Genomic DNA, 23,029 nt, shown 5'->3' with positions numbered 1-23,029 from the left:
CTTATAATATAAGGTGATGTTTATTTCAACTAGATATTCTTTAATTCCAGTATTAGGATTTCTCATAGTCACATTGCTGGGATCAAAACTAGGTGTGAATATTGCAGGAGAGGATGGACTGAAATTTGAGACGGAGAAATGGTCCACCAGGAAGCAAAACAGAATATTCAGATGGGTAGATAGATGAATTGATTATGATAAGTGGGAATATCATAATACATTCGAAAGACAGCCCTCATAGGAGAAGATCCTAGTTATCTCAAAAGGTTCTAATTTTGGTTTTTTGCCAAATACGGCTGAAGGTTCGTGTGCAACATTTTGGTATCCTATTGAAGAAGGGTAATTGTACATGATTGGAAGAAGAAGAAGGCTTACGCTATTTTACTTGTGGGATTAGCAGGTGTCCACTTTGGGTTCAGAATTAAGCAGAATGGTACATCTCAATACCATGGAAGGGAAGAGGATTATATAGGATGGCAAAGCTTGTGAAAACAACTGATTTTGTCGTGCATGCTTAAGTTTTAGCAACAAGGTTACAATCATGACAAGTTGCTTCAATCTGACAGAAAAAAACTGTTTATGATGAACTAACAGTTCAGTTTCTTTCTTGTTCGGCTAATGACCCATTAAATAATTCAAAAGTGTGTGAACACTGGTCTCATTGCGTTTCACTTTTAGATATCTTTCCATAAAGAATTAACGCGGAAGAGTTTTAATTCACAAAAACAGGGGTATGAAGAGCCGAAAGATGACGGGCATTTCAATTTTGCGCATACATATCCAGACAAGACGAGGGTGAAGTAAATGATAAGAGAAGCTTATAAAAGATGGGGATTCTCTTATAAAATAGAAAGGTACGCAAATGGGGCAAAGTGATTGTATTTTTTCTTTTTCCATGATTTGTAGGGACATCGACATCTTGGCGCAATGACAGAGCTCACTTTACATGAGACGGTATAGGGTCCATTAGCTCACAATCTTGCTTAGATCGGCGCCTTTTAAGCATAGAATGTTTGTTTTTCATTAAGTATCAACTTTCGGACTTTGGACATGCTCTTTTTAGTTTCCCAAATCTGCTTTACTTTGACAAATTTGTTAAACAGATCAGGTAATTGAGTGCCAATATGGTTGAATTGGGATGTATTTTCACCCTTTCAGTTGTGTATCTTAAGAATATCTTATGGCCAGCAAGTTAATTTGATGGAGACCAGTGAAAATACCATAAGCTAGCCTCTGTAATTTCTTCAAAAGCTACTCTTTTCACCTCAGTAATGTCAGCCAGGAAGTTCAATTACTATCTCATCTTATGCAATGCTTCGCATTATCTAAACTCGTTTTCTTTGTTCGTGAGAGATTGCTGCCATGCTTGTACATAATTCATGGAGTCTTTCACTATTGTATTTTATAAAGTGACTTCTCTTTACACATGACAACTAATATTGGGCAGGTAGGACAGTAAACTCGAGTGAAAAAAGAACACAAGCACATTAGCCCTGCATGCTTGTAGGAGGCAAGAAGGCCGAAACAGTGCCACCCCTTCGGACAGGTTAAGAGTCTTCGGTCCAATGAGCAACAAAAAAGACAGTTTACACAATCTACCCAGCAGAGGTTTGCAGTTCAGACCTGAACCACGCGGGGCTGGCAAAATCTAGATTGGGATAGTGACATATTAAGAAAAATGGGACAACTCTAAAGTTAAAAAAAGGACACATTACTCAGCAACAGTTACGTAGTTGATCTTTTCTGAGGGGCAATCGGAGTAAAGAGGTCATTGTAAAATGTAGAGAGTAAAATCAAGTGGAGCTTTCATAACAAAGATGAGGTAGTGGGAACAAGTCACAATATCAATTAAACCCTATCTTGAAAATGAAATTTCAATTTGCATGATGGCTTAATCTTACTTTACATTTGTGGATGTCAACTCATCTAGCTATTAAAACCACTCATCTTTATGAAAAAAGAGGAGTTCTTATTGTGTAGGTCTGCAAGGTTTTTAGGTGCCCTTTCATATGAACAAAACATATAGACTTTACATTTAACTTTAAGTTTTTGCTATGAATGATGCAAGGTAGCTTGATAATAAAGAGAGAGAAAAAATATGCATGAGAGGGAGATCAAATTTATAACTGCAATAGTATTGTTTAAGTATGCACTGGATATGTTGCCCATGTTATTCTGTGAGTAACTTTTTAATGTGCAAGAGAAGTTTTATCAAGCCATTCGCTGAAAACACATATTAGAAAATGTGGAGTTGTTAATGTTTTTTCTAGTCGCAAAAAATTTGTTTTTCAAAAGAATTTAATGCACGCAATTATTTATTTTTGGAATATTGAGACTATAATTTGATTGATATAGGTCAACTCGGGTTTACTCTTCAAATACGTAATCTAGCTCATGGACTCTACTAGTTTTTATTAACTTTTTTAAAACTATTTTTAATTTAATTATATGATAATAAAAATAGAAATCATAAATTGAGCATCAACCTAAATTATAAAGTTTAATTTTCAATAAATTAAATATTCAAGAATAAAATTGAAAAAAAATCAATAAAAACCCATATTAAAGAATGAATTTGAAAAAAAAATAAACAAAAAACCTTTTTAAAACATTGTGAGAAACCTTCACGAAGTTAATTGTGATAAATCATCAACTCTACCCTTAAATTAACTAAATATGAAAGGATCAAATTAAAAAAAAATAACCATAAAAAAATAAAAGGACAAAAAAAGGCTAGGGTTGGGTGGCCCAATATGCCTAAGTCTTAAAATTAAGAAGCATAGGTGCGTTGGCCTGAGACAAATTTTCTAGTACATATTATGTTCACTTAACTGACCCATATAATAATTCTACATGAAGAGATCATTTATGTCTATGAAAAGACTCACATGACAGTTATGTAAGTGGTCCTTGGACTTAAGATTACTAAGTTATTTTATTTAAAGAGCTTTATGTTTGATCCTTTTACACGTTATTCTAATCAAGGATAACAAACGAGTAGATATTGAGTATAACATGAACTATATGAAGGTGTTTGAGTATTCAAAAGAAGATTCATCACTCTATATGAATGAAAAATGTTTTTTTTTCCTCAAATAGTATGGATTGTTAATCCTTGCACAATGTGGAAAGAGATTTGAAAAGAGTTTCAAATATTATTTAAAGAATCAATAACTATGGTGTTGAAAACAAATATAATTTAACAAAACAGACACACTTTATTCTATATGTGTCTAAATCAGAACATTGTTGATGAAGTGATAATAGTTACACTAAAAAACCGGTCATTGAAAGGTTAAGTCAAACCACTTATGACTTTTCTAATATTTTGGGAATCTTGACAAATTGCTAAACATTGCACTTAATCTTTAAATATAAATTAATCAATTATTGAATTGATAATAAGTTAGTTTGTTTAATTTATTTAATCTTATTTTATTTAGAATTGTGATTTATATTTGTGCCAACTTATTAAAAAATCTAATGGGTCACACACATAAAAATCATTGGTTGGAAATTAAAATGAAATGATTAATCAAGTGTGACTTGATTGTAAATAAATTTTAAAAATTGAAAACTAGAATGTTATTTATACATGGAATTACAATTCTAGACCTAAAAGACTCAGGTAAGGACTTTATTGAATAAATTTTTCAAATTTTCCTGAAATAATATATGCAATATTATTCATGGGCAAATTGTTATTTTGTCATTTATTGAGTTTTTAAGTTTCTCTATAAATAAAATATTGTCTTTTATTTTATGCACAATACAATACAAAACACCTGGAAAACACAAAAGAAAAGAGCTAGTATTCAAAGGCATATCAATTCCTCTCTCTTAAAAGAGTTTAAGAGATTTTTTACTAGTGGTTTGTATGGATTATTGTTAGAGGTCAGACACTTAGACAACTTGTGGTTTGCGACAATCTAGTCTTGAAGCAATTATTCAAAACCAAAAAGAATATCTGATTTTCAAGTAATCTTTATATAAACCCTAAATAACTTTAGATCTGTCTAACAAGATCCACATGACTCTTAAAAAATTTAAATTTATTGTTTCTGTTGCGTATACGTGTTTCGTGAAATCCAACACACACAACTATCACAATATGTGCTCTCCTACTTTCTTGTTCTCATTATTATACTTTTCTTTCCTCTTACAATTCACTGACTTAAGCATCAAAGGGTCATTTATCTTGATAAAAAAAAATTGTTTTTGTAAAAGAGTACAAAATGACGAAGCCGAAATGCCTTATCCTAAAACACAAAACACAGCTATGGAAAATCCAAATCTAAATCGAAGTATTTACATAATTCATCAAAGTCTAAGGAGAGGCTAATTTTAACTTAATAGAATGGCATTGATTATTTAACTCAAAAGTCAAAGATCATACATGATTATTTAGTATTTGATATTGTGATAATAGTTGTTTTTTAAAGTATTTTTAATTTAAAAATACATCAAAATAATATTTTTTTAATTTTAAAATTTATTTTTTATATCATTACATCAAAACAATTAAAAAGATTAATTTTTAAAAATCAAATTCTTAAAAAAAATGACATGGCCGCACAGCGTAAATTATTGTAACTTCTCTAATCATCTCCGATAACATGAAGTAGCACTGCCAAAAAAGAAAGAAAGAAAAATGCCAACGCCAGCAAGCAAAAAAAAACAAAATTTCTCCCTAATTAAACACAATCTAACATAAGAAATTCATTGAGAGGGTATCAGACACACCATGCAAGCCCGTTTTTAAACATGTACAAGCAAGACCCTTCAACACTCTCTAGCCTCTAATTTAACCATGAAGCACAAGAAAAATCACCCACCATCATACAAACACAGAAAACACCGTTTCGCAAGAAGAAAAAAAAATCAGTAAATTGCAGAAAACAAAGAGAGACAAGAAGAAGTAAAAGTAAGAAAAAAAATTAATTACCAGATAGATGAAAAGAAACAGCAGCAATAATAAAAAGAGAGGCAAACACCAAGTTTTGATGCTCTGAATATTTATTGAATTCAATTAGCCTCTAGATTCTAGCCTTAGGTGCCTCTCTTGGAGAACTAACGCTTCTCTTAAATGGTAATTCTCTTTGAGAAGAACTTCTCCAAAACCCAGTGCCACAAAAAGTCTCCCACATCTCCTTCTCCAACTTCACCATAGCTTCCTCCTCCTTCAAGGCCGCTTCCTCATCGAACTCTCTCAATGAATCCTCAACACAAGCCATTGGATGAATCTGTAATTCTGTACCATCATAATCACAGCTACAACTCCTCGTTCGCGGCGGCAGAAGGCCTTTCTTGATCAGCTTTTTCCTTCGTTTTCTTCTCAAAGCACGGCGGCATATTCCAACAGGAACCTTGTACATGGTGAGAACCAAAAGGTTAACTAATCCACATGGACAACAACAACATATTGCTGCACACTCTGCCGTTGTCCCTCCAGCTAACTCACCTAAACGGCCGCTGCAGGAGGAGGAACTTGAGGAGTTGGCGTGTCCTAAAAGCGGCCGGCTCCTTATCAATGATTGTGATGATGGGAATGACATGGAAGGTTGATTGTTGGCGTTGGTTTTGTTGGTAATGTTAATAATCATTTTAACAAGAAACGAAACTGAAAAGAAATGCAGGTCTTGTTTTGATCTTGAATAGAGAGTCCAATTCAATCAGGAAGATGAAAAGGAGGCAAGGGAAGAGAATACACACAGTATCTTGCTCAAAGGATCTCTAAAGAGATGACCCTTCTGTAGAGATTAGGAGCTAGAAACCTGGTATAACTCCATGGATTTGGATGACAACGCAGAAACTAGAAGCTAAGAGGTAGTACTAGTAATATTCATCACAGAGAGCAATAAAACGGACAAAGGGTCTCAGCTTCTGCCGAGTTTTGCGCTGACTGTACTTTACTTTTCTGTCTTCTAATTAGCTTCAGGGTGTTTTTGACAGAGGATTTTGCTTTATTTTGATACTAGTGTAGATATAGGATACAAAGATTAAATTACTAGTCCAGGCCCCCCAGGGTGAGCGCAGCAGGAATTTTTTTTTTTCCTTTTGTTTTTTTGGTGGGATATGAGAGTTGTGGAATTATTGTGAATAGGTCTTTTTTTAGGACAATGCTTACGAGACTCGTCAGTATGTACCACCCAAGGATTAAAAAAAAAAAACAATTACTATATTATAGCTAATAATAACATAGAGAAAATCAGGTGCTTCTCTGTAATGTTGGAAAACATGCAAGAAAATATTAGCTATCAAAAATAAAAGTAGAGTGATACCAATTCTTACCTTTTTTTTCTCGAAAAATCTTATGCATTGAACGTGAATATCATATATTGAATAAATGAATCTTATCTATAAATCCAATAGTTGGAATTTTTAAACAAATAAATTTTTGGCACAATTAGCAATATTACTCATAGTTATCAAACTTGTTTCAAGGCCTAAATTATGGGTCTGCTGGTTCAACCTGCAGACCATAAAGTCAACTTGAGTCAATTTTAACAAAAAATATCATTTTAATTTTTTATAAAAAAAAAAACTTAAATGTTGTCTTTTTGAATAAAATTTTAAAAAAATAAAATAATATTATTTTAAATAAATTTTTAAAAAAACTTTTGGAGTTGATCCAATTGAGGTTTCACCGGAGTGTGGCTAGTCAACTAGATACTGAGTTAATCTTATAAGTCACATCAGTATAATCATCATGTCAACTTTCAAAACAATTCCAAAAACAAAAACATTATCTAAGTCAAACTTCAAATCAACGAATCACCAAATCGACTCCTCATCGGCCGAGAGGTTTTATAACTATGGTATTAACAAGAATTAATTGAGAAGAGGAAGTCAATGTTCCTCTCCTCGTAAAGTACTGTTAATTGTAATAATATATTTTTTTAGTTTTAATTTTAGTTTTTCTTTTTTCATTTCATCCTATAATATTGAATTCATTGGGGATTGCACTTCCTAATTTATTTCAGTTTACTTTCTATGAGATTATATCAGTTTTATGACCCGAGTCACGGGTTTCGTGATTTAACCCGGTTGACTCGAGTTTTTTTATCCTTTCCGTGATTGATTTTTTTTCAATTTCATTGTTCAACATTTGAGTTGATTGATAATTAAACTTTATAATTTATTTTGGTTTGCTTTATATGAGGTTATCTTAGTCTCATGACCTGAGTTAAGGGTTTAATGAGTTAATATTGATTGACTTGATTTTTTTTTCTCCTTTTTTAATTGATTTTTTTTTTCATTTTCATTCTTCAACATTGGATTGATTGGAAATTGGGCTTTATAATTTGTTTTGTTTTTTTTCTATTAGATTATCCCGGTCTCATGATTCAGGTTTGAAAAGTTAACTCAGGTTGACTTAGGTTTTTTCTTTTATTTTTAATTGATTATTTCAATTTCATTCTTCAACATTGGGATGATTGATAATTAGGCTTCAATATGTCTTTTTATTTGTTCTCTAAGAGGTTTTTGTGGTCTCATGACCTGAGTCGCAGATTTTACATGTTAACATGGATTAACCCGTGTCGATCTAATATGTTGTCGTCTCAAAAAAAATTAAAAAGCTTTTGTATTGAAGTTTTTTTTAGTCAATTTTTTTTTTATTGTTCAAGTTTTCTATAGACTTGTCAAATTAACCAAGTCACATCAAATAAATTTTTAAACTGTTTACAATGCTTTAAGATTATTTTTTTAAATCCGACCAACAACGTAACTCAGGGAAATCATCTAATTGCTCCTAAAACGTATCCTGTTCTATCCATATTGTTGACACCCTTTCTAAAGGCTATTTTAGCTCTATGTGCTGTCCCTGTATCTCATCCCACACCACCTAGTCAAAATAATTCTCCCCAGGTGCTTTTATGCTATATAATTATTGAGATGTTAATTCAGATAGTAATTGCAACTATTTATTCTTGGTGTTATCATCTCAATCTCGAATAAAAAAAATATATATGAAAGATCTTTTGATTAGTAAATAAATAATCTGGACGTGAGGGGCCCAAAATCCAAACCGTAATGAATCTAGTTGCATGAAAACTAGTCCAAAGTTTCATAATCTAAAATATATTTCTACTTGGCAGCTAGCTATGAAAATCAACAATCAACCAAGCATTCGAAAGGTATTTCGACATTTCATCAATTTAATAGCATATAACTACTTCTGTATTTTACTTTGGTGGTTAGACTTGTATTTTTTATTATTATTATTATTATTTGTTGGAGGATATTGTGTTATCTAGGGTTTTTTTTTTAATCAAATTAGAAGAGTAAACTTAAAAATTTGGAAGGATGATATCGTTTGAAAAAGATTTGGTGAAATAACATAGTTTGACCTTGTCACGCTTCAAAAACATGACATCTATTAAATGTCACGCTTATTAAATGTGAAAACTACATGTCGCGCTTCTGAAACGTGACATCAATTAAAATTTAAACAGATCAAACACTAGCAAAACACACAGACCTCAACTTATGATTATTTGTTATGATAACATTAATTATTATGATGATTTTAATTTGTTTGTAGATATACTAGAGCATATATACTTTATATGTTTGACAATGTATTATTTACTAACCTCACAGATAAATATATTCCTTTGCTTTATCTAACACTTGAAAATTTCGATGTCATCCCTCCATATAGCTGGGGATTTGCTGTATTGACCTTATTATATAGACATCTATATCTTGCATATATGAAGGGGGGTCCAAATAGGTCAAGGGATGTTTGCTACTTCTACAAGTATGAATCGAAAAAAATATAAATAACTATTTGGATTTAAATGTTTCATGCCCAATAAAATTAACAAAATATTTTTATTTAATAACAGTTATGGTTGTGGGAACATCTTTATTTGGACAGGCTCTAGATACCAAGATTGCTGGATATAACTATCCAAACTATAATTGAAATATCATGTTTATGAGCCGAGACATCCTCAAATTATACTATTTTACCAAAAAAAATAAAATTATCTTGTGTTATTTCAATATTAATTTATATTTTGGGTATTAATTACCTAATTTATCCGTGGAGGAAGTCTTCTTTTTCATGCGACATGGTAGCAATCTAACGACATTCAGATCCATCTTTCCAGACAGAATGTCATTGTCGTCGACACTAGCACGTTTACTGGTTATGTTTTACAAAACGTGCGCGCAAGAATTTGACCCCTCTTTTGTTTTCATATACTCGTTATTTATCTGCGTGCCTACTAAAACCATCTCTTTCAAATATTTGCTTACCAGGCCGTCTCTTTCCCTTGCAGGATTTATTGGATATTCATAAATAAATAAAACCAATTTTCTTTTTCGTTTTAAAGTCAACGATGTCTCGATTTAATTTTTAAGATTAAATTCATTATTAATTTATCTCATTGAACACAAGTTATCCACACCAGAACCAGAAGAATTGTAAAAACTTTATTTTTCCAGATATTTGAACCCAGTAATTAATCTGATAATAAATAATTTATCCAACTGGATCTTTTCATGGATGTTAGAGGAAGAAGAAGAGTGTTTGGTTTTTATTGAGAAATTTCCGAGTTCAACAACACAGATCGCTCATGAGGCATCAATTCTTCATCCTATCAACATTTCTCGTTCCTTCAGTGCCATAAAATCATGTAATTTTAATTCTCTAATCTCACAAAGTCATGTACACGTACTCAAGAACATGGACCAATATATCTAGAATGGAGTAGTGTGCAACGATCTAGTCCAGATTAAATTTTTTTCTAACATAAAAAGAAATACTCAAATAATAGTAGTATTTAAAAAAAAAAATATTTGAGAGTCAAATCATTAATTTGATTGGATCAAATAAGCTCGGTTAATTTAATAATATTATAATAAAATAGACAATGATAATAGATAAGTCAAACAATTTTTTTTTTTTTTGCAATATTAACTATAAAAAATGAGCTGTCAATATCATGAAAAGATATCCTCCTAATATTCTTAAAAGAGCTCTATAATCTTATTTGATAATAAGAAAAAAAATTAAATAGGAATGAGATAACTCCATAAAAAGTAGAATGAAAAAGAAAATTGAAGCTCGGTTCTTAGCAAATCAAATGTTGAAGGATGATATTGAGATTTCTTTTAAAAAAAGGATAAAAGACCCAACTCAAGTCAATCTAAGTTAACCCGCTAAGTCCATGATTTATCGTGACACTGGGATAACTTTTTGGAAAGCAAATTAAATGAAATATGAAACTCAATTATCAAATCAACCCAATATTGAATAGTGAAATTTAAAATAAATTCAAATTAAAAAAAAACAACAAAAACAAATTTGAATTAACTCGAGTTAACCCGTGATCTGACGTATGAGATCGAGATAATCTCATAGAAAGAAAAGAGAAAAAAAAATATCAAAACTCAATCCTTAAGAAACTCAATATTGAAGGATGTAATTGTAAAAAAAAAATCAATTGTAAAAAGGACCCAAAAAAGAGTTGATTTAACTTGGGTTAACCTTTTAAACTCATAACTCGAGCCTTGAGGTCGGGATTGCCCCATAAAAAGCAAACTCGAAAAAATCATGAAACTAAAAAAATATCATGAAGTAAACATCTCATGTTTATATTTAATCAATTAATTTAAGTTAAATTCAACAAAGAATGACAAATAAAAAGACTAAAGATAACCAGAGTTATTTTCAAAATTAGCGAAAAGACCTATAAAAAGTTAATTGAAAAAAACAACGGAGGTCAATCTTGAATTAAATGAATGTTGAAGGATAAAACTAAAATAACATGAGCTTAAAGGGGAGGGGGGAGCAAACAAACTCAGGTGAATCTTATAAAATTTAATTTTTCAAACTTGCAACTCATTAAATCCTAGACCTGAGTTTAGTTAAGAATCTCAATTCCCAACTAATTTAATATTGAATGATGAAATAGAAAAAAAAATCAATTAAAAAAATTATCAAAGGAAAAAATAGAAATAAAAATAATTATGATTAAATGTAATAGAAAAAAAACTGAAAGATGATCACATCATAAAAAAATAAAAAATAAATCATCTCAAATAAAATAAATAGCAATCATAAGAAAGAGGATTAAATCTGACAAATGAAAGAATTGAAGAAGGATAAAATTGCAAAATAAATCCTAATTTTATAAATTATTTCAAATAAAAAATAGTAATAGAAAAAACATGAACCAAATCTGAAAGAAAAACAAAATAAAAGGCTACTCTGAAAAATTAGAGGGTCAGGTATGAAAATCAAAGTAGAAAGAGAAAATAAGAAATAAAAAGGTTGTTGGCACCAAACCGGGAGTCAGTAAGCTACAAGGGCAACCAAATGAGGGAGGGTTCACCGAGACAATTCAAAAATATCAATGAACCCTCTTTTTTTTCCATTGCAATCCACTGCACGCACCGCTTGAATATGGCAAAGCAATGAAAGCGTTGTTGCGTGTGGTGCTCACACTTGCTATTTTTTGTTTTTTTAATTATATTTTATATTTATTAAAACACCAAATTTCTCCTTAGCCAAATGTATTAAAACTAAAAAAACCAAGAATGACAACACGAAAAAGCACATGGACATATTAAACAAAAATGTGTTTTCAAAGGTAATTTAGTCATTTCAATGTGCTTTTAAAATGTAAAAACACTTATTTATTCCTGATCAATCTGATAATGATTAATGAGTCTTGCGAAAAGATCATATTACCTCTAATAACCGATTCATCAATTTTTTTAGAAAGGTAAAATGGTCATTATATTTTTCTAATCAACAATGAATCCTTTCATAATAAAACAATGTTTTGCCCTCCCCAATTAGCTTTATTTAATTTTACGAGACAAGTTTTTTATACATACAACCAAGAGATATGCCCCATTGCCTTTTTCTTTCTCTTTCATCAATCATCTTTTATCAATCAAAGTGATCCATCATTATTATTTTAGATGATTAAGCATTCCTTTATCATTGTTTTTTAATATAAACAATTCTTTCATAGCTATCAACATCCTTAAACCACATCCAGACCACATAATACAGTTTACCTCATGTAAGGTGTGTTAGGAGTGTTAATTCCTTCCCTAACGACAAGCAGTTCCTTACCATAAAATTTCAAATAAGATTAGTCCACCCGGGTCTCCTAATGATTCTAAATCAAACAACTATATGGCAACTCCTTGACCTTTATGTTCCGTCAGGTCGTGCGCGCACGTGCGACAAATATTTTATTGAATTTGAATTGGTCATTATAATTTATTTTAGCTTTTTAAAAAAAAGATTATCGCAGTATCAAACAAACTTCATGACATTTATTTGATTCTTACAAGAGTCTATTTTTGTAATCATATTATTAAATAAAAAAATATTTTTAATAAAAAAAATTTATACGTAGTGAGTTCTTGATCCGGTTGCGGGTTTGGCGAGTTAAGACGCGAAGCCCCAGTTTCCAATATGTTGTCATCTCAATATTAAAAAAATATCATTTTGATTTTTTTTAAGTCAAATCATTCGCTTACAGGTCAATTGGGTTCTTTTGAGGCTTCTCAGATTGACTGAGTCATGTAGGGAAACTTCCTTGCGGGTTAATTTTGAATTCAAATTAGGCAAAAAGTTATTACAATCTCAAACAAATAAAAGGGCATTTGGTAAAATCATTTTGCAAGTATTTATTTTTGTTATTATATAATTAAGTAAAAAATATTTTTAAAAAATAAAGTTATTAAACTCAGTGGAGTTCATGATCCAGATCTCAGGTTTGACTGGTTAACCCACGAAACCAAGTCGATTTAACATGTCGTTGTCTTAATATTTTTTTAAAAAATATATCATCGTGAAAAAAAAATTTAAAGTCAAACCATATATTTTACTGATCATCCAAGTTGTCTTTAGATATATTAAGTTGACTGAATTATTTTGAAATAATTTTAATATGGGTTAATTTTAAACTCGGGTTTAAATAAAAAGGCAAATTTAAAGATTCAAAGTTTATTCATGGAATCTTTGAGCCAATGGTGAGCTCTACTGTAGCCTAGTACTATCCACCACTAACGCGTGGAAGGCGCGTTGGGGTAGACAAGACAACTAAACAAGAAATCTAAATTGTTCTTCGATAGACACGTGGGACCATATCTGACGTGCAGATCTTATCGTTAGCTAGAACCAGATATACACGCGTCTATTAGTGATTTAAATTTAATAAGTTAACAAATATACAAAATAAAGGTACGATACTGATATGACGTGATTTGATGTAGATGCCAAATAACTGTAATTGTTTCACCTAGTGTGAACTTTACACCAATAAGATTTTTTTTTTTCATATTAGCAAAATAACCCAAAGTATTTATCATACTACCACAATTGATAGAATAATTTTTAGTCTAACACGGTAATAGGAGTTGTGAATATAGTAAAACAAAATCGTGTGCATGTGTGATAATTGTGTAGTGTATGTGTAAATAATTGATTTCAAGTTATATAATCCTTTCCCCCCTTTTCTTTATCTATTTCTTTCCTTTTTTTTTTTTTTTTCCAGCATCGCCCTGAAGCTTAACCCACTTGATCTCCCTCCCATGCTAAAAAAAACCCTTTATCTTCCTTCATCGTAATAGACCTTAGCTTTCTCTCTCTTCATTGTTGATTCTCTTTTTTTTTTATCCATTCGCTGTAATCTCTTTCTCTCACCACGACCACCGCCGGCGCCACCCATTAAAGCCTTTTTTTAATCAATTTAAGGTGTGTTCATTTTTCTCCTCTATTAATTTGTTATTTTGCTTGGCTAATTTGTGGATTTTTTTAAGGTTAGGGTTTAGTCATACTTAATAATTGTTTCACCTGAATTTGATGTGGCAGCCTGCGAGCTCATACATAGTCTATACCTAGACCTTACTGTCCACATGTAAACGTTTTGGGAATTTATGGTGAGTGATGGATTTATCAAATGTTTAGTGGTCCAGTATCTCGGGTTCCAAAAACATAACGACGCCCATCCAACTGAATTTTTGGTCTAGTCTCAATTATTCATATGTATCCATGTGTTAACAATTTGTTTAATATATAACACTTTGTTTGTAAACTAAATTCAAGTAGAGTCAATAGGTAACTGATATATAATTCTTTGTTTCAATGTATACAAACGTTGTATATCAATATAATATTTTACTAGTTACAATTCTCAAAGGATAACTATACGAAAGATAACCATTGCTTAACCTTTGTAAGTATCTTTAAAAACAAGCTCGCCCTTAGCAAATACTATCCTTTCCTTAGTGAATTCAGTAGCATTTCAATAGTCCCACAAATTTTTTAATTTATTTATAAAGTGAATTTAATTTAAGTGAAATTTATGGACCACATAAAGTATGTGTATGCATATTACACTAATAAGAATAAAAGAAAAGGAGGTGAAGACATCATGTTAGGGAATTAAATTGAATTTTCTTCAAGCTAGTTGAAGTAAAAAAAATATGATATAATTAGAAAGGGTGATGCTATTCCCTTAATGAGATGTTAGGTGAAATTATCATCACCGGCACCATATTATAATAACATCAAACAATACTAAAACTAATCAATAAACTTTAGTTCAATCGATATTCTTTTTTTAATCTCAAGTTTAAACTTATTTACTGTTACCTTTTAAATGAAGAACAATACTAAGACTCAATTGCCTTATTATATATTTTCATACATATATCAAATTTTTATTTTTAATTTTTTTTAATGTGTTTTTATCGAACCCGTCACGTAGCTAGTGGTATTATATTTCTTGTGATTAAAAGTGATTGCCCTTATCACTGGCGGAAGGGACTCTTCTAGACAGACCCCCTCATGATTGGGTGGGCTAAAAAATCATTGGATCCGCGACGGTCGTAATCAATGTCTGGTTGTCTACATAATTGCAGAAACTAAATTAATTTACTTACATTCCGGCAGATACCTAACTTAATTTAAAAATATGGAAGTGGTTTTTCTTGTTCAAATGTTTAAAAATTAATGTTTGTTTTACTTGTGATACTTAAACTGGAATGACATGTGTAGTGATGTGACCTGCGGCTGCTCTTGAGATTCAGACAATGACTGGTTTAAGGCGGTTTTGTACTTGTGATTATTGGCAAATGATTTAATCACACCTGCTGTTCTGCAAGTTTACGTTTTGCTGTTGATTAGATCTCCTCCTCTGATCGATGAGAGGGCGTACAGACAAGAGCCGCCCTTATCCTTACTTCAAAATATGTACCATAGAAAAATGTCTTTCAAAACGTAGTGACGTTTTTTAGATAACAAAGTTTATTGCATGCCTTTGCTTCTTTCTTCTATTGGTTTTTTTTTTTTTTTTTTTTTTTTTTTTTTTTTTTATGTGTGTGTGGTGCTCCTTGTGTGAGGTGAGTCATGTTCCATGATAAATTAGCATGGTTTGACATATGTCACCATTTGTTTTTGTATTTGGCTATGTTTTATTTAGAAAAAAAATATTAAATTGATACCTTTTAATGCTTTTTAAAGGTTGTGATGTATATATATTAAAAATTAAAAAAATCTAATAAAAATCATTTTGATATAATTTTAAGCAAAAAGCATTTTTAAAAATCAAAACACTTTATATTATAATGTCAAACACACACTAACAAAATACTTAAGGGTGTGGCTGAATTGTTCTAATTATTTGTGTTTTTTTTTTAATTTTACCCCTCAACAATCAATTTTTTTATTTTAAAAATCATCCTTTAATATTGATTGTTTTGAAAATTGTGCTTCATAATTTTATTTTTTTTCTTTTGAGTTATATATTGGTCTCATGGATTTTTTTTTTGTCTTCATTCCAACCTTTAACATTATATTTGTTGGAAGCGAGGCTTCGTAATTTTTTTATTTACTTTCTATGAATTTATCTTGATCTCATGACTAAGATCATAGATTTAACAAGTTAACCCGGATTAACTCGTATCATTCTTTTTTAGGATGCTTTTTCTAATTGATTTTTTTTCAATCTAATTTTTATAATATTGAATTGGTTGAAAAATAAGCTTTATAATTTTTTTTACGTGACCATGTAAGTACTAGTGCACATCCCATGACCTCTTTTAATTACAACTACAAGTGAGAAAATTTACAAAAACATATTTAGCCATATAAAAGCAGTTAAGGGTCTTCGTTCATGTTCGAAGTACCCTCTCTATGCACCTCCTTTTAACATTCATGGCCATTATGATCTCTAGACAAAGACCTCTCCTCATTGGCTCTACAAATATTAAATGGAAATGCCTTCCCTCGTAGAGACGCCCATGTCATCACCATTATACTCTTCAATCATTGGCTATACCAAGTTCTCATTGATGATGGTAGTATGGTAAATATTATCCTATTCAAAAAGTCTTTAATATAATGAATATTAACAATATTTAAAGGGGCATTTTAAAGCGGTAGCTTTGTAGAATTAGTCTACGAAAATATTGAAATGATTGTTTTTTTAAAGGTTATTATGTCTACGGCAAGAGAAAGAGAACCCAACTTCTGTTGAGGGAAATCCTTCTTGAGGGCTTTGAAATGGGCCGTCCTTTTGGGTCAAGGGCACTATTAACCAGAGTCCAGCGTTTTATAGCTAGGGCCTGGTATTTACGGCAAATTAAAAGGCTTGTTGCCTGAGCAAAGGGGAGATGATGCCTGCCGGAATCACGAATTCTCAAATCAGAATGGTGGTCCCTGTGAATGGAACGTTGAAAGTTCAACATCCATCAGCTAGGAAGCACGTATGCAGATATGTGACCGGACTGATATTTTATGTTATGGATACTTTTTAAGATTTAGGATAGGATGACTTAAAAATATATTTTTTTCAAATATTCACTCTATTGATTTGTTAAAATTAGTATCAAAACAAGTATTAGAGTTTGGGTTTTTTTAAGAACAAAAACCGGTTCAAACCGATTTGGCTTGGTTTTTTCCGGTTTGGCTTGGTTTTTTCGGTTTGGGTTCGGTTTTTTCAGTTTCAGGCTTATAAAAACGAAACCGAATCAGGCGGTTTTTTTTGAAATTTTAATCAGTTTTTTCGGTTACTTTTTTTTCGATTTTCTCGGTTTTTCAGGTTTTTTACTCACCTCTAGTGTTGAGAGATGAGAGACGGCCGCTAGAAAATATGAAGATAAAGAGAGAAATACATGATACATATTTTGATCATGAAAAAAAGTGATTTCAGATGTCAATGGATTCATATTAAAAAAGAAATCCCATGAACATAGTATGGAGTTTTCATCTTGTCAAAAAAAAGAAAAAAAGAAATCAAGACTTGGAAAGGTTTTGATGATGTTTTTTTTAGATGTTTAACGGTGAAGACAAGTAGTTGGGAAATGAGCTTACAAGATCTCAATAAAATAGAATGGACAATATGTCTTTTTGCCTTTTTTTGAGTAAGCCCTCCAAACACTCCTAGGCTTATTAGTTTAGGCCTCCCACTTGGATCTCTCCTTGTAAGCCCAGGGTTGCCTACTTTCTTGTTATGTTTATAATAATAAAAAAAATAATAGATTTATTAAAATAATATTTAACGAATGATCTAATTATGCCATGATTTTATGAGAACATTAGAATTTTTTATGGTAATATTTATGATTATTTTAAAAATAATTATATACCAACTTGACAATTATAATTTTTTTTAAAAAAATTATACTTGTTAATGTTCTCCTTGTAAGCCAGGGTTGCCTCCTTTCTTGTTATATTTATGATTATTATGATTTTGCAGGCATGACATACTTTCAAGATGAAAGTTGAAAGCACTTTCAACATTTTCTTCTTCGTGGAAACGAAGCTTGGGAAATTTCTCAAGAGAATAATTAAGTAATAGCATTAGCATACTGTGCCTAATCCACCAGATGAACGTTTGTCAATCTCTTATCGGCATACCCAAACATCCTTGCGTCCCTGTAAAAACTGAAAAGCCTACCCGATCAAGAGATTCAAAGCATTTAAAAGGAAAAGAAAAGAGCACAATATTACAGGAGATTTGATTATATCTGCAAAATATCTGGAAATGTACACCTTGAAAACTTATCCCCCTACCCCCAGTTACAAAACATAAAAGAATAGAGAACTGCAGAATTTACAAGTGAAAGAAAAAACACCTTCCAGGACAACCCAAGCAGTTTTTGAAGATCAAAAACAGGTTTACACTTGAATGATTTCTAACACTTGTGCGCACCAGCATAACGACTCTGGTCTAGAACAATATCATCCATTTTCGATGACCTGGTTGTTAACTTTGGTTATCTTTATGCGTCTCCTACGATATTCTTTGTTATTAGATGATGGCTCCATTACATCATCTGCAAATCGCACCCTCTTCTTGTCTTGACATGATCTCCTTGATCCTGTCAATTGTAAACAACGTTAAATTCAATACTGTTTCGAACATTACTTTGGTTTTCTGTTTCTCTTTTTTATTAAGAAAAAGAAGAAAGGATCACATACGTACCCCTTAATTCAAATTCCATCTGCTTCATGAAATCAGAGAGGAGACGTTTGTGGAGCTGACGTGCAATGAGAACTACACTTCCGGAAACTGCAAAGGCAGCCATGAAACCAATCCCCAGATATCCTGCCATGCTCTAATTTATATATGTCTCTCTCTCAATTGGGCTATAACTTTTCGGTCTCAAACGCTATAAGAAGGCACCTAGTTTGATGAGTTCAGTAAAAAAAATTGAGAGAGAAAGCTAAGGTCTATCACGGTGAAGGGAGATACGATAAACATCGGCAGACAAGCACTGGGAATTGGAAATGGAAGAATGGCTAGTTGGTGTTATTAGTGAAAAGAGAAGGATGAGTTTGGAATTAGACGATCCAAACGAGGAAATGACAACGACTAGCCAAGTCTGGTTAACGGGTGTTTTTAAAACACCCTTTAAAAACCATTTAATACTTCAAATTAATATTTATTTTTCTTTTTAATTATAGAATTTATCGACAGCACTTAAAAATATTCACAAATAAAATAATAATCAATATTATTTTTTTATCACAGTCAAAAGTAAATAATAAATAAATTTAGATAATATTCTAAAGATACTCGTTAACATATGTATTTTGCAAAATATATAAAGGAGACAAATCTTGAATTATATAAATTCGATGGTACATTGCCTTCAAAGTTCAAACACTCATCTGTAATTTGAATCTTCTCACTGTGAATTGGTTGCTGGGGTGAATATTCATTTTCTGAAGGGCAAAGAAGTCAAATGATAAACCTGGAGTTTGGTAGCCAGCCGCTCTATATGTAACTATCCGCTTGAGCTTCTAGAAGCGGCCGCTTCAACTACCTGCACAGAGACGGAAGATGTGGCAGGCATACAATGACAACGATCATTGAATTGGTTCATCGTGTGTTCAAAATTTTCAACATATGGCCTCGTTTGTTTGACGAAACTTTTGAAAGTTGATCAATAGAATATTTTCTAGTAAAAGTTTTCATAAAAGTGTTTTTTTTTTTGTTATTTTGAGTGCAAAATATATTTTGAAAGTTGTGAAAAATTTATAAATATCATATTATTTGTTGATTATATTAAATTTGATCCTTAAATTTTTGATTGCTATATATATTTTGTTTTGAATATTTTTTTTCAATTTCATCTTTTAGAATTTGATTTTTATATTAACTTTGGTCTTCATTTTTATAATTGTTATTTATTTTTTCCTTATAATTTTTTAATTGAAATTTTTTATCTACCAAACTTGATCCTTGTTCTTTTGATTGTTACTTAGTTTATTTAAAATAATTTATGAAATGGTAATTATTATTATTTTAATTTCTTCATCTTTCAATTTTTTTATTTGTTAGATTTGATCATTATTATTTTGATTATTATTTATTTTATTTGAGATAATTTATGAAATCATATTTTTTTTTCAATTTTATTCTCATTCAACTTTTTAATTTGTAAGATTTGTTTCTCATTATTTTAATAAACTTGAAAAAAATAAAACATTAATAAGTCATTTTCTAGCTCATTTTTCATGACATAACCAAATACTGGAAAATATTTTCCAACTTATTTTTCATTACACTACCAAACATCGAAAAATAATTAACTTTCTCGGAATTCACTTTCCAAAAACAAACTAGTTTTCAGCAAACAAGCAGGGTCATAGTCGACTTGTATTTTACTCATTTATTATTAAAAGTAACATGATTTTTTTTAAAAAAAACAATTCATGTTAATTTTGTTATATATATATATTAAAGTGTCAATATATGAATAGTAAAGTTTATATAAATAATTAGCTTGTGTGAAATAAAATAACTACTGTATGTATATATCTATGAAAATTTTGTTTGTATAATATTGATTTATAAAAATTATTTATGAATACTTCTATGTACTGAATAAGTTTTTTAATAGTTGGTCTTTTTTATAAAAATAAAATTGTCACAAGTTTTTAAACGGCTTTTACTTTTATATCCCATTTGGAATTGTGGCAACTTTTTCTTCTCAAAATCTTTTTTTTATTTAAATTGATGTTTTTAGATATTTTTATGTTCTGATATATAAAATATATAAAAAAATTTAAAAAATAATAATTATTTAATGTATTAATACCAAACACAGTTACTATTGAGGTTGGATTATGGTTGACAACCATCATCCAATTAAGAATTTCCACATTGCACAATAATTTTAAGTGGATTTTACAATGTTTTTAAAAGATTAAGTTGATTTTATTAGTATAACATATTTTTTATGACTTTAAGCTTTGTTGCCAATATAAATGTGATGAGAGATTTTTTAGATAAAAAAGATGGTATAATATTTCATCTCTAAGTGTATGCTCTAAAGTAACTTTCCAATCACGATCCAAGAGATGCCTGATATCCAAAAAATAATAGCTTTATATTTATGAAAATCGACCTGGATATCAGAATTGCATAGCAACTTTCTGAAACCCCTGTTCGTAGCAAGACAATGTCCATTCTTCAAAGCCAACAATTCAGGCATCAAATTAGCTTCGACGCCAGCAAACCCTGTGAAACCAGTAATACAAACTTCGTCTGGAGACCTGATTAAGCCCCCAATCCCCACTCTACCTGGATTACCCAAAGAACTACCATTAACATCAAGTTCAACGGTATCCTCCTCCGGCCTGCTCCAAGAAACCATCCTGGAAGTAATATGCAGAACATCAGCCCCATACCATGCCTGTCTCGATCGTGTCTTCCACCATACGGTAGATATTGGAAAGAAACCACAGAAATATATTCAATTTTAGGAGGAAATAGCTTGAATTCTATTCTTGATATCTTCGGGCAATTCAGTAGCTAAGTTAGAAAAACTCCATCGACCTCGGCACCGCAACTGATTCACTTATAAATCAGTATCCAGAATGCTCACTACTGGAACTAAGGCTGCAACTTGACCCTCCAGAATGCTCACTACTGGAACTAAGGCTGCAACTTGACCCTCCTAGCTCCAACCAAAGGTCGTTCCAAAACGAAAGCTCACCCTTCCCAATTCTATAAATAAACCCTTGCTCCTAGTACCCAAAGGCTTTTCTTATCTATCGCCAAGCATTCGAACAAGATCCCATCCGACTAACCAAATGAAAAGGACAACCTTTCAGACGCAAGTTATTCGATGGTTTATCTATCACTTCATGTGATTAGCGGTTGCCATAGCATAGACTATAACATAATTTAAGAAGAGTGGTGTAATCATCGGTAATATTGAACATTCAATATTTTTACGGGTAGAGAGATACTAAGGTGGATGGACGTGGAGGAGGGTTTTTTTTTTTGAAGTTGAGATATGGATTGTATTTTTTTATATGGTTGTGTTTCATTAGAACAAATATAGAAGATAAATATATAATTGTGTTTAGTTAACGAGATAGAAAAAAATAAATAAAATAAAGAATAATTTTATAATGAATTTCTTTCACAAAATTGTCTCACCGATAAAATATTCTGCCTAATATTAAGTTGTATTTTCTAAATCATTGATAGACTCTCCATTGAAAATTTGTTGTTGATGAGTTTTTTTGTTGGGGATTTCGAATCCATCGGTAATTCAACCGATGAATTTTCTTGCCGACAAAAACACCAACAAAATATCCACGCAGAAAAGAATATTTGACAACCATTTTTCTTATGACCAATCCATTAGCAAATATTACCGACTGATCAACAATCTTCATCTCTTTTAAGAACATGGAAACATATCCCTCCAGTCTACACAATCTTCATCTCTTTTATTTCAAGAATAACCAACTAGTAACTTAATTATAGGCCAATTGCTTTTTCAATCACAGATGAAAGAAGAAGAAGAAGAAGAAGAAGAAGAAGATGTTTTGGTCATTTGAACAGCAAAATGCCATGATAGTAGACTTTTGGGCTGTGCCAAGGCCCAACAGCATTTCCCTATAATTTGTCAAATTTATCTCTGTCTTGGTGGTTGGAACAACCAGCAATGGACTCCTCAAGCTGTCAAAGTTACAACTTAAAAAAATGCCCAACAACTTTTTTTTCTGGATTTTACAGCTATAATCATCATTTCGAATTGAAACCTTTGTTTTCTTACCCAATCCAAATTAGATACCAAACACATTTTCCATGACAATAATGGGTTTAGAATGCAAAACTGCTACTGACAATTGCAATATAATTAAGCCAGAACGCTAATTTTGCAGAAACATCCTTTACTGGACTGAAATTGAAAGTTTCAGATGCACTTAGCAACAGAACACTGAGCATAAGATCATAAGTAGTACTTATTATCAAAAAAATAAAAATAAACTGAATAAATAAACATATCAGCAAATTCTCATTAAACTGGTATTATATCAACAACATCATAGCAAAACCAAACAAACAAAAGACATGTAGATGTGCTTGAAATGTCATGACAAGTAACACAAGACGCAAGCACTCAAACTCTGAGATGCGAAAGGACTAGGAAGACTACCAGACCTATAGCTAGTTCAACTTGCATCACAGTAGTAATAGAAGTACACAGTAGTACTTGAGAAATTCAACCCCTTATGTCA

The 23,029-nt window shown here is 31.0% G+C and overlaps 1 protein-coding gene across 1 annotated transcript; it reads right to left on the bottom strand.

The window, feature by feature from the left end:
• Positions 1–4,919: 4,919 nt before the first annotated feature.
• LOC7479487 (uncharacterized) lies at positions 4,920–6,016 on the bottom strand. Its single transcript, XM_052453650.1, has one exon. It carries the CDS (start codon positions 5,601–5,603, stop codon positions 5,037–5,039), a length of 567 nt encoding a protein of 188 aa, XP_052309610.1. The 5' UTR covers positions 5,604–6,016; the 3' UTR covers positions 4,920–5,036.
• Between the last annotated feature and the right edge of the window lie 17,013 nt (positions 6,017–23,029).

The sequence above is a fragment of the Populus trichocarpa genome, chromosome 6 (assembly GCF_000002775.5).
Source record: "Populus trichocarpa isolate Nisqually-1 chromosome 6, P.trichocarpa_v4.1, whole genome shotgun sequence".
In the NCBI taxonomy this organism is placed as follows: domain Eukaryota; kingdom Viridiplantae; phylum Streptophyta; class Magnoliopsida; order Malpighiales; family Salicaceae; genus Populus; species Populus trichocarpa.
This window is presented reverse-complemented; position numbering and strand designations above follow the sequence as displayed.